Genomic DNA, 11,711 nt, shown 5'->3' with positions numbered 1-11,711 from the left:
TGGCACTGCTCACACAACATTCATTGCCCCATACACAGCCAAACCTGGTTCTGTCTGCCATAGGGGACTGTGTGGATATTAGGTCACCAGGAGGCCACACACCAGAGGAGATCCTGCGCTGCTACTGAGTCTCTTAATTGTTGTTCAGTATACTATGCCTGCTCTGATTCAACATACGCTGGATACCGCTTGCTAAGGCACCAGCTGAAGACAATAATGGCTGAGTCATGGAGGCAGATTGAGTGAACATCCCCTCCTGAGTGGAGACCTTCACCATGTCTCTCAGCGACAGTTCCACCATGTATCTGCTGACACTGAAGATCTTGACAGACTGGTGAAAAGCATGGATGAGGAAGGGAGTAAAAACTGAGGTCGCCTTGAGAGTTGGGCATGAAAGGTCCCAGAATCTGGGACTTTTTTTTCTTTTTCTTTTTTTTTCTTTTTTTTTCCTATACTGATGACAAATGAGGATGTTGAAGATGCTGCTTTGGAGGTCCTTTCAGGTTTGGGATTACATAATACATCCTGACATCAACCAGGCCCGAGAGATACAGGAACCTGCAGTGCTGGTCGGGAAATGATGCGGGAACATGCAGTGTTGATCAGGAAGTTGGAGCAATGCTTAAAGAAATGCATCCGTGAGGTGGATGGTTCTCAACTGTATTTTCCCAGTCTTCCCAATAATTTGAACTCACAGCTCACCCAGCTGTGGGCAGGAGCCAGCCAGGGGCTGAAAAGACCCACATGTGCTGGGGTTTGAACCCTTGACTTCCCAGTCATTGGTCCATGAGGTTAACCACTCATGCATGGGCAGCTGGTCACATTTTGGTTCCCTTGTGAGGAGGTTGACCTATTTACCACATGTTTTGTTTGGTTGCTGTGAAGATTTATGCCTGACCCATACTCACTTGACTAAAAGGTATGAAAGATATTTTATTCTCGTTTCAGGCATCTCTGCATTTGGACTAATCCATATACACTACACCGTATCTGCAAAGCAGATGCCTAGTCAGGCTTTGAGTGCATGCATATATGTATACTTGTGTACCTATCAGAGTGGGTACCTTCCACAGAAATTTACCAGAGGACAACACATTTGGGGTTTTTTGCTCTGGATTCTTTTTTCAGTGCACCCAGTGTGTGCTGGACACGGGACCTCGGTTTGCCATCTCATCCGAATGACTAGACGCTCATTTTGATTTTTTCAGTCAAACTTGGCAGAAAGGGCACGAACAGTATACAAATCCAGACTCCCATGGACGCTGTATTGGCAGATAAGCGTCTCAGCTATTCACCTTCATTCCCTATTCCCTTCCTTGTTCTTAACTCATTCTGCTCCAGGTCCAAGATAACTCGTACCACAATTACTCCCCCTGTGGACCAGGTACGAGTTTTCTCGTACCAACTCACTATTCTGATTTCGTTTATTGTTGCTCGTTACAGTTTGCATTCTAAAATGAACTGTTTATGGATTCCAGAGGCATGGAAACAAAGCTTTGTTGGACTGATGAAATCAACAGTGCTTCATCATTTTTCACCGTTTTGATGATATACACTGGGGGTTTTTTCTGCAGTGGTCTCATGTAGTGCTGGTTCATGGGAGTTGAAGCAGGCATGGACGGGCGCAATAGCCGAGTGGTTAAAGCGTTGGACTGTCAATCTGAGGGTCCCGGGTTCGAATCACGGTGACGGCGCCTGGTGGGTAAAGGGTGGAGATTTTTACGACCTCCCAGGTCAACATATGTGCAGACCTGCTGGTGCCTGAACCCCCTTCGTGTGTATATGCAAGCAGAAGATCAAATACGCACGTTAAAGATCCTGTAATCCATGTCAGCGTTCGGTGGGTTATGGAAACAAGAACATACCCAGCATGCACACCCCCAAAAACGGAGTATGGCTGCCTACATGGCGGGGTAAAAACGGTCATACATGTAAAAGCCCACTCATGTGCATACGAGTGAACGTGGGAGTTGCAGGCCACGAACGCAGAAGAAGAAGAAGCAGGCATGTAGCTGTGGGGTGGAATGAGCTAATGATGCTGAACGTTGTGTCCCCAGGCGGCCAAAGTGCTGATGGTCATCACCCCTGGTTACCTGCGCTACGCCGACGCCGACACGGAGGGGGCTGACGAGGCTCGCAGCTCGCAGCAGAAACTGATGCGCAAGATCCAGGAGAAGCTGAAGAGAGAGTTCTTTGACAGGGTGGTGCCCTTCCGCATCTGGCCCGTGCTGCTGCACGAGCTGAAGGCGAACAGGCTGCACGTGCCGCTTTTTCTCAGCAAGTCGCTGTTCTACTGGTTCCCCTGCAGGCACAACACTGAGAACTTGGTGCAGGTTCTGAGGAATGACCTCCGACAAGTGTGACGCACTTTGCTTTCAGTTGTTTAGTTGACATGTTGTTGGTGGGTGTTTTTTTTTTTGTTTGGTTTTTTTTTGTTGCCATTTTTTGGTTATTGCTTCTATTACTGGCATGCCACATGTGCACTGCTGCATACATGCATGCATGTGCACACACACACACTTACACTCACACACATTCTACTCGTTTTCGCTGTTTCACGTTCAGTCTTTTTCTCTCTCTCCCTCCCAAGTAACGTCGTCATTCAGCACTTTCTTGTGATCTTCCTTTGAGTACAACTTTTGTCTCTGTTTTGTGGTCTGTGCATTGTAGCTGAAGAAGTGGGAATTCACTTTCTTTTTTGCTTTATGTGATCTTCCAATGAAATTTATCCTGTCAAAGTATTATGCGGAACCTTGTCACATTGTGATTTGAAGCTATGTATATTGTCAACAGCTCTGCGTGCTCATGACTGTACATCCAGACTTGGCTTATATGTATAGATAGCTACATGGTTGCTTCTTGGTATGAGTACTTATATAGCACCTGTCCTCAGTCGCAGACCAGGCTGTAAGGGCTTTACAAGCACGGGGTCATTTGTACAACAGGCTACCTACCAGGGTAGAGCCAACTGACGTCTGCCATTTGGCTGCTTGTCATTCCTTTCCTGTGTCATTCAGTCAGGTTTCCATCACACACACACACACACACATGCAGACATGTAACATTTTAAATATATGACCATTTTGTTCATTTTCCCTGCCAATTAGGCAGCCAAACTCCATTTTCGGGGGGTGTGCTTGCTGGGTATGTTCTTGTTTCCATAACAAGCCAAACACTGACATGGATTACAGGATCCTTAATGTGCGTATTTGATCTTCTGCCTGTGTACACACATGAAGGGGGTTCAGGCACTAACAGGTTTGCACATATATTGACCTGGGAGATTGGAAAAATCTCCACCTTTTACCCACCAGGCGCCGTTACTGAGATTTGAACTCAGGACCCTCAGATTGAAAGTCCGCTTTAACCTCTCAGCTATTGCGCTTGTCTTAACTTGAAACTGAGGGACAACCTATATCATGTTGTCAACAAGAAATAAGAGGAGTCTCTTTGAGTTAGCTGCGCATATTTATGAAGCAAACAAGAGGCTACGCACTGTGGTCTCTTCATATTCTTTATGCAGAACTCGTGTTTATTACCAGCTTCCTTTGTCAGCTGCAGAAAACGTTGATGTATATGTAAACCCCTTCAGTGTGGGACTCCAGGGCCTTCATCAGAATAAAACATTTATTGTTTGTATGTCTGTGTATTCAGGTTCTCTGTAACAGGTTGGTTGGTTGGTTGTTTTTTTTCAGTATAAAAGATACTTCCCCCCAGCCTTCTAGAAATTCTGTGCTAGTAATTTCCTCTTTCTTGTTGGGTTTCTTTGTTTCTGACTTTTTTTTTCTTTTCTTTCTTTTATCTCTTCCTTTGCTTTCTGCCTTACTGGACTTTTCACCAATGTTTTTGTTTCTTTTCCTTGAAGCCTTGAAATTTGGGGGTCGGGGGGTGTTGTGTTTTTGTGGGGGGGTTTTGTGTGTCTTTTTCTGGCCTTGTTTTTTTTGTTGTTTTTTGCGCCCATGCTGGTATTTTCTGGTTTTGTATGCTTGTTATTATGTATAATTTGGTATATTATATATATTTATCTTTGCGTTATGGTTGCTGACGGTGTATTGTGTAGTCACTGCGAGGTGATTTTGACATGTACACATTCACTCGTTACTCTTGAGGTTCTTGGATGTCGTGAGTGGGATGTCTCCTTGAAGTTCTGAAAATTCAAGACTGCTGAAGAAGGCTTTGGGGGGAGGAGGGGTATTAACTGTCATTTGAGAACAAGACTTCTTTGTTACTGTGATGGCCGCCAAAAGCAAATGTACTGGGAGAGGAGTGGGGAGAAGGGTATGTGTGTGAACTTCAGTTTTTATTCAGAGGTTTCTGTACACAACTCATTGGCCTTATGGGTTGTTGTTTTTTTTAATTCTCTCTCTCTCTCTCTCTCTCTCTCTCCTCTCTCTCTCTCTCTCTCTCTGTCTGTCTGTCTGTCTGTCTCTCCTTCTTCTTATTCTTCGTCTTCTTCTTCTTCATCTTCCATTGTTGCTCACTATTGCTCGTGAGCTGGATTAAAAATGTTATGAATGGAATGCACTAGATATATTTTACAAAATGAATCTGTGATAAATTGTTTTTGATTTTGATGCTTTGCTGCATATACGTTTTGCCCTTCCATTCCAGAGTGGCAGGTTGTCTCCCCTCATGCTGTTCACAATGATGGCGACCAGTTCAGCATTGTTTTTGTGCCATTGTGTCAGACTGAAGTGACTTTGATCTTCCCCACAATGAGTGCAAGTGTTTGTAATCACTCCTTGGTCTTGTCTTTTTTCTTGTAAAGCCTTGCCTCCCTTCATCTCAGATGGGAGAAGGCTTATGTTGTGCAAGTATATGTGCTTGCGGGTGTGTTTGTGCATCCGTGTTTGTGTGGTGTGTGTGTATAAAAATACGTGCTTTGGTGTCTGTGTGTGCATGCACACACAAGTGCATCAGAGAGAATTTATCCGTATGGCTTTGCTTACAGGATATGTTTGATCCTGTACTTTTATTTTTATCTTTAAAAAAAAGAAAAAAAAAGGATATCTAGACCCGGTTTCAAGACTGCCTATCATGTCATGTAGCCACAAACATTTAAAAATGCGTAAGTAGTCAGCCTAGGAGGGTTCCTGGCATTGGAAGATTCCCTTCTCAAAGAACTGTTGATATTTAAGTGCTGGTTCTTGGAAACCTTACCTGGCTTATTTTTTGAGACCTTGCCTTTAACTTCTTTCTCTCTCTTTTTGTTTCTTTTCTTCTCTCTCTCTCTCTCTCTCTCTCTCCTTTTTCAGGGTGCGGGGCAAAACAAGGAAGTATGTTTTATATGTGCTTGCTGTGCTGAATACATTCTGATTTTTCACTCTTCTGTAATGTGAATCAGTCTGTATTGGGCATGGCTTCATAAAAGAAAATGGTCTGGTCGTACACACGATTCTATCGATTGTCCTGTTTTGTTTGTTTTGTTTTTTTTGTAAATGACTATATTTAAGCTCATGTTGTAAATTTTTTTGTACTTGTAAAATTCTCCCCATTTTGGTTTCCTCAAACTGAATTGGCATAATATCTATTGAGTTTATTTCTGAATTTCATTAGTATATATAATGTTGTTGTTATTTTATGTACCATCATATAAATTGATTTTAGATGTTGTGGAGTGATCTATTGCCTGTGGTTACAAGAGACTGTGTGTATTTATGAGTTGATTTTACATATCATATAAGAAATGGATAAATGTGAAATCTGTATTACATATCACTGGAAAATTTATGTTTTTTACATATCAACCAAAAAAAGGCGTTTCTTTCTTCTTCTTGTTTGTATTACATATCACTTTGAAATTGGAAATTTGTGCATGTTTCTTTTTTCTTTTCTTTTTTTCGTTTTTTGTTTTATTTTATTTTTTATTACATATCACTTTGAAACAAAATAATGTGCGCATTTTAATATGACACATCACCCTAGAAATTTGTCAGTCCATGAGTAAATACAAATGCATCTCTTGCCAAACAGCAGACCGCTTGAGTCAGCATGGAAACAGAGTAATTCATCTTTTTGTCCCAGACTTTTTCTCTCAGTTTCTTCCATTCATGGCCATTTGGCGAGTATAAACATAACCTCGGTTGCAAGCATTGCGTATTTTAATATAGTGTGATTTGTCGGTATTGAAACATACTAAGATGAATGGGGCTTTAAACATTCTAACATATCACTGTAAATAATAAATGGTTGCCAAACTTTTTTTCTCTCCCTTATTCATCATTGTGAGATGTTCATACGTTTGCATGTATATGGTTACTTGATTGAAACGCTTCATTTGAAGCGCTTCGTGTGCTGACAAGCTGGAGCTTGACATGCTTTCCATTTATTATTGCTGTTACACTTATTTATTCACATCTCTCACAAGACAGTATGCTGTAGCAACAGTATTGGAGATAGCACCTGTCATTGTTGGAACTCGTTAGCACCCGTCATTGTTGGAACTCGTTAGCACCCGTCATTGTTGGAACTCGTTAGCACCCGTCAAGCACCTGTCATTGCTGGAACTCGTTAGCACCCGTCATTGTTTGAACTCGTTAGCACCCGTCATTGTTGGAACTCGTTAGCACCCGTCAAGCACCTGTCATTGCTGGAACTCGTTAGCACCCGTCATTGCTGGAACTCGTTAGCACCCGTCATTGTTTGAACTCGTTAGCACCCGTCATTGTTGGAACTCGTTTTACTTAGGACTGTAGGGAAGTACAACGCACACGTCCACCAAAAGCTGAAAAGTTAAAAAACAAAAAAGAAGACAGAAATGTTGGATCTGGATTCTGCCCATGTTCCAGAGCCTGTCTTTCCTCAAAGTTTTATAAAAATAGACCAGTGTTCTGTCAGTCTGTATTACTTTCCCCCTCCTGTCTCTCAGTGATAAACAGCTCTAAAATAGCCCCTTGCAGTCAGCTTGGTTATAAGCAACGTCCTGGACCTTGATATAGATCTGGATCACCAACATAAAATATCATTGATTGGAGATTGGCTGGTAGCCAGCTTGCTCATTACTTCAGTGGTGAAGACTTTTATTTAATCCCCTGGACCTTCATACAGATCTGGATCACCAATATAAGATAGGACAGATTGGAGCTTGGCCCTTAGCCAGCTTACTTATTACATAAACCTTTGGGATTATTGGGCTACAGCACTGACTGTGGGAAAGGTCAAATTCACACCTCCTGTAAACTTAATTCTGGGCTGTCCTCTCCAGTTGGGCTCATGTCCAGCTTTAAGAAAGTGTCAGGAGAATCCACAGATCAGCATGCTAAAAGACAAATGAACAAATATAATAAAAACACAACCTCAGTTGTGGAAGTAATAGACATTCACCATTGTGAGAACTCTTGAACCAGCTTGTTGTCTGCATGCCATGACACCAGATGGCTTGTTTAGGTCCAGGAAAGCAGACACACTCACAATGTGTTTATTGTTATTGTCACAGTTTACATTTTTCTGATCCTTTCCAAGCTCTGTGAGAGTTTTTATCTTGAAATGATAATTCATTTATCTTTGGCTGACTCCAGGATTCTTTTTATTTTTAATCAAGCCTGTGAAACGGGATTTCTGAGTCCTGTATGTGAGAGTGTAATTTTAGGTCTGTTCTTTTAAATTTTGAGTTGGTTGTCTGTAAGCATCTTTTTGTCTTGTATTATGAAAGAATTCTGATAACTGCCTTATTAAGTGAAATGTCATGTGTAGGTTCAGTGACTTTGACATGCTACACTGACATGTTGGTGTGATCACCATCTAGATGACATCATATGCTCAGCCTGTCAAAAATTAATCAAAGGTTTGAAATCAAAAATTGAAAGTGAAACAGCCTGTAAATGCTCCCAGAAGATTTTGTATGATATACACATGTACAGATTCATTGCCAAATATTCTTAATCTTGGCAGTTGGCTCAAATACATTAATTTGTGTCTGTTTGATGTATGCAGTAGGCTAGGTTGATTTATTTGTCATGAATGTTTTGCATCTTTGACAACCAGATGTTTATACATGTTATATAATGTATATGCAAATGTCATATGTAAACCATATGATCTACTCATATTTTTGGCGTGCATGACTTTTGTGCATTTAATGCACAAATGCGTTTGACTAATCATTTTCCAGAATACAACTACATTTTATGATCACATATGTCAATCACGAGGTGTCTTCAACAAAGCACTTATATTTGACATTTTCAAAAGTTATTGTTTGATGAGAGACGAGTTGTTACCTGTTACCTGCAATTGTTTTCTTCTACTATCATTTTGTTTTATATATACATGTATGTATGTATGTATGTATGTGTGTGTGTGTATGTATGTATGTATGTATGTGTGTGTGTGTATGTATGTATGTATGTGTGTGTGTGTATATATATATATATATATATATATATATGTTAAAGGGGTGGTGGTAGGGGTGTAAGGGGAAGGAGAAGAAGGAAGAAGGGGTAGAGTAGGATAACAGGCAGAGGATAGGTGCACAATCCATTCTCTCCTCGTACCACAGCAGGGTCTTTCAGAAAGATGAATTGAGGTGTTTATTTCTCTAACTTTAAACAGCACACCTGGAACACACACAATATTAAAACCCAGGTTAAATCAATAACAAAACATATGCTACCAAGTCACAATTACCAAGTCACACATGTTCCCCATGTTGCATTATCACTCATGTGCACACACACATGGAAACACAAGAACATGCAGTTAGCCTGTAGATTTGTTCACCTTAATATAACCATCACCACCTAACACACAAAATAGGTATGTCATACCTCAAAATAACTCCAACTGTTACAACCAAAACATTGTACACAGACGCAACCTACACATAATCTCTGTGTTTCTTTGTGACTGAATGCTTACATTGTTCCCACAGTATGTCAACAATTGACACACCACTGACATGTTACTGAACATTATCATTTATGTAAGCCAAGATGCACAACCTGTAAACCCAAACATGATGTCCACGCATCATACCATAATATCAACCCTAAACCAGTACTCCATTTAGTCATGTATTGGCTACATTGTGTATTTTAACCACTTTTCCCTCAGTCACTAGCCTCAAATACAATTAAGCCATACACATGCTGGCTATGCTCTCTCACAAGTCATGGTATCTGCATCAACACATTCCAGTTACATTAACTGTGAAACACCACATCAGCTAAAAAGGATCTCTCAACCCTCTTGTGACACAACATCACAATTCTACAAACTCCAAACAATTTCCACAAACCATAAAGTAAATTGTCAACAAAGCAAATTACCAGTACAAGCATTACTCACAACCCAAACGTTTCAGGCTTCACTTTATATTCATGTAGCAGAACACAATCTCACTGAGCCAGTGTGTTAGTCACAGAATCCAAATGTACCATAAATCAAGCATTCAACTATGTCCGAAAAATAGATGCTAGTTTGACACTCACAGCCCCCATGGTACTGTCTTGTCTGTCTGGCTGTCCTGGCCTGCTCCAAGCAAGGAAAAGAAAGAAACCCCACTTGCCTATTCTTATCCTCTTCACAAGCTGGCGCCATATGCAGACTATCTTCCGACCCAGAATGTTTCCAACTGGCTGAAGTTAACAGACCAGTCTGGGACCAACAGTGCTAGATTTGCACATCCAGCACTTTTCTCACAGAACCCAGCATTGTCAAGGAGAAGGGGAGGGGAGGGGGGGGGGTGATGAAAAGAGGAAGGGAAGGAGGAGGAAAGATCGTCCAGCCCTGATTCTGTTCTAAACAGCTCATGATAAACACACCACACCACGTGGTGACCATTGAGGCAGATGCTATCCTGCCAGAGATCGACATAGGGGGTAAGGTGGGGGGGGAGGGGCGGGGTTGAGGGTGATGGAAGTGGAAGGGAAAAGGGCAGGGGAGTGTATAGGAAGAGAATGGTCAGAGGAGATACCATCTTTACTTAGTATTTCTTGATAACTTGCTCCCTCTGCACTTGGCCAAGGGAAGGGGGGAAGGGAGAGAGAGTATGGGGAGGGGTGTTGGTGGGGATAGATGCCATGGAATGTGTGTGTGTGGAGGGGGGGGGGGGGAGAAGAGTAGGGAGGTAGGAAGGAGGGGTCCATCAGTGAGCAGTGTGTCTGAGAAAATCCCACACTTCCACCATAAGTGCCTGACACACTATAGCATATATATGTACACACACACACACACACACACACACATACATGCACACACACACACACACACACACACACACATATATATATATGCTTTAAGACATGATTTTAACTTATTTGTTGAACATTGTTTTTTTTATCCATGTGAAAGGAAAAAAGATCAAGTGTATTGTTTTTGTTATCGTGGAAATTGTTACTTGTACATAGTAACCTGCTTAACTACAATATCTGTACGCTGGTGGATTTTATACAGGAGTTTGGTAACACTTGTCAACTTTGAAAAATTGAGACCACTCTAAAGGTGTTTGTTAACAATTTATGTGAGAGAGAACTCCGAACTGTGCTCTGTGTGTGAGTGTGTGTGTATTTGTGTGGTATTGGAAGAAGATAAGCTCCACAGAGGACATTGTAAATGAATGCATTGGTAACTTTTTATTGTTTATTCTGCCTCACATTTGCATGTGCATGCCACACACTCACACATTGACACACGTGTGATCATACTTTCATGCAAAATTGTAAATTTGTGTATCTTTTTGGAATTTAGAGAGAATAAGATATACAGCAAATCAGCAAAGACTATTGATTATTTGAATAGATTGTCCAGTGTAAATAATACCCTCAGATTATTGCTTTGCTTTGCATTCAGCACAGAGTCTACAGTTATGTAATGACCTAATACAGCATCCGACCTAGCCCAGCTTTGAAGCCAGCCATTCTGCAGTTTACCAGCTCCAAAATGATACCCAAGGTGATGTTGATAACTGTGCAATTATGCATTTCCAAAGATGTTGGACCTATCGTTTCCAGCATCGACAATACCACACATCAGACATTATTCACATTCCTGGCCAAAGATATTATTTTTCTCTAAACCCCATACCAACCTTGCTAACCCATTAATTCGCCTCACTGTTCCAAAAGTATATCTTGGAAGAGAACACACACACACACACACACACACACACACACACACACACCTCTTTTGCACCACGCTCCACACGTACACACGCATCCTCAACCGTTCGTGTTTCGGTCCGTGTTGGTCTTGAGCACCATGGTTCAAGGTACGGACGAGGCAGTCACTGAGCGCCCCGCAGACACGCTGTACGCTGAAGACACACAGAGGGCACACCCTGAAGAAGCAGCAGCCCACCTGCACACGCGGCAGGGAAAACCCAATGACATCAGTGACACACCCAGGCACTAAGACTGTAGACACTTCGCCCGGGAAGACTGCAGATACCTGGGAAGACGGTAGACATCCGGGAAGACTGCAGACATCAAGGTAGATGGTAGACACCGGGGAAGACGGTAGACACTCAGGAAGACCAGACACTCAGAAGAAGGTTGTTACTCATGAAGACCGTTGATACGCGGAAGACGGCAGACACTCGGGAAGACTGCATGCACTCAGGAAGACGGTAGACTCTCAGGAAGACTGCATACACTCAGGAAGACGGTAGACTCTTAGGAAGACTGCATACACTCAGGAAGACTGCTTACACTTAGGAAGACGGTACACTCTCAGGAAGACTGCATACACTCAGGAAGACGGTACACTCTCAGGAA

At 42.0% G+C, this 11,711-nt stretch overlaps 1 protein-coding gene and 1 long non-coding RNA gene across 3 annotated transcripts in view; one reads left to right on the top strand and one right to left on the bottom strand.

Annotated features, from left to right (window-relative positions):
- The window catches only part of LOC143300940 (uncharacterized), a 34,175-nt gene extending 29,097 nt beyond the window's left edge, over positions 1-5,078 (top strand). For both annotated transcript variants that reach the window (XM_076614888.1, XM_076614889.1), the window contains exon 8: positions 2,058-5,078. In XM_076614888.1, the coding sequence (XP_076471003.1) occupies positions 2,058-2,363 (306 nt within the window). In that variant the 3' untranslated portion in view covers positions 2,364-5,078. The remainder of the gene's footprint in view (positions 1-2,057) is intronic.
- A 148-nt stretch (positions 5,079-5,226) lies between these two features.
- On the bottom strand, positions 5,227-9,805 carry LOC143300941 (uncharacterized). The gene is made up of 2 exons (XR_013057716.1): positions 6,607-9,805; positions 5,227-6,491 (listed from the first exon to the last, which is right to left on the bottom strand). It is a non-coding gene; the product is annotated as an uncharacterized LOC143300941 (long non-coding RNA).
- Between the last annotated feature and the right edge of the window lie 1,906 nt (positions 9,806-11,711).

This window comes from Babylonia areolata, chromosome 27 (genome assembly GCF_041734735.1).
Source record: "Babylonia areolata isolate BAREFJ2019XMU chromosome 27, ASM4173473v1, whole genome shotgun sequence".
NCBI lineage: Eukaryota > Metazoa > Mollusca > Gastropoda > Neogastropoda > Buccinidae > Babylonia > Babylonia areolata.
This window is presented reverse-complemented; position numbering and strand designations above follow the sequence as displayed.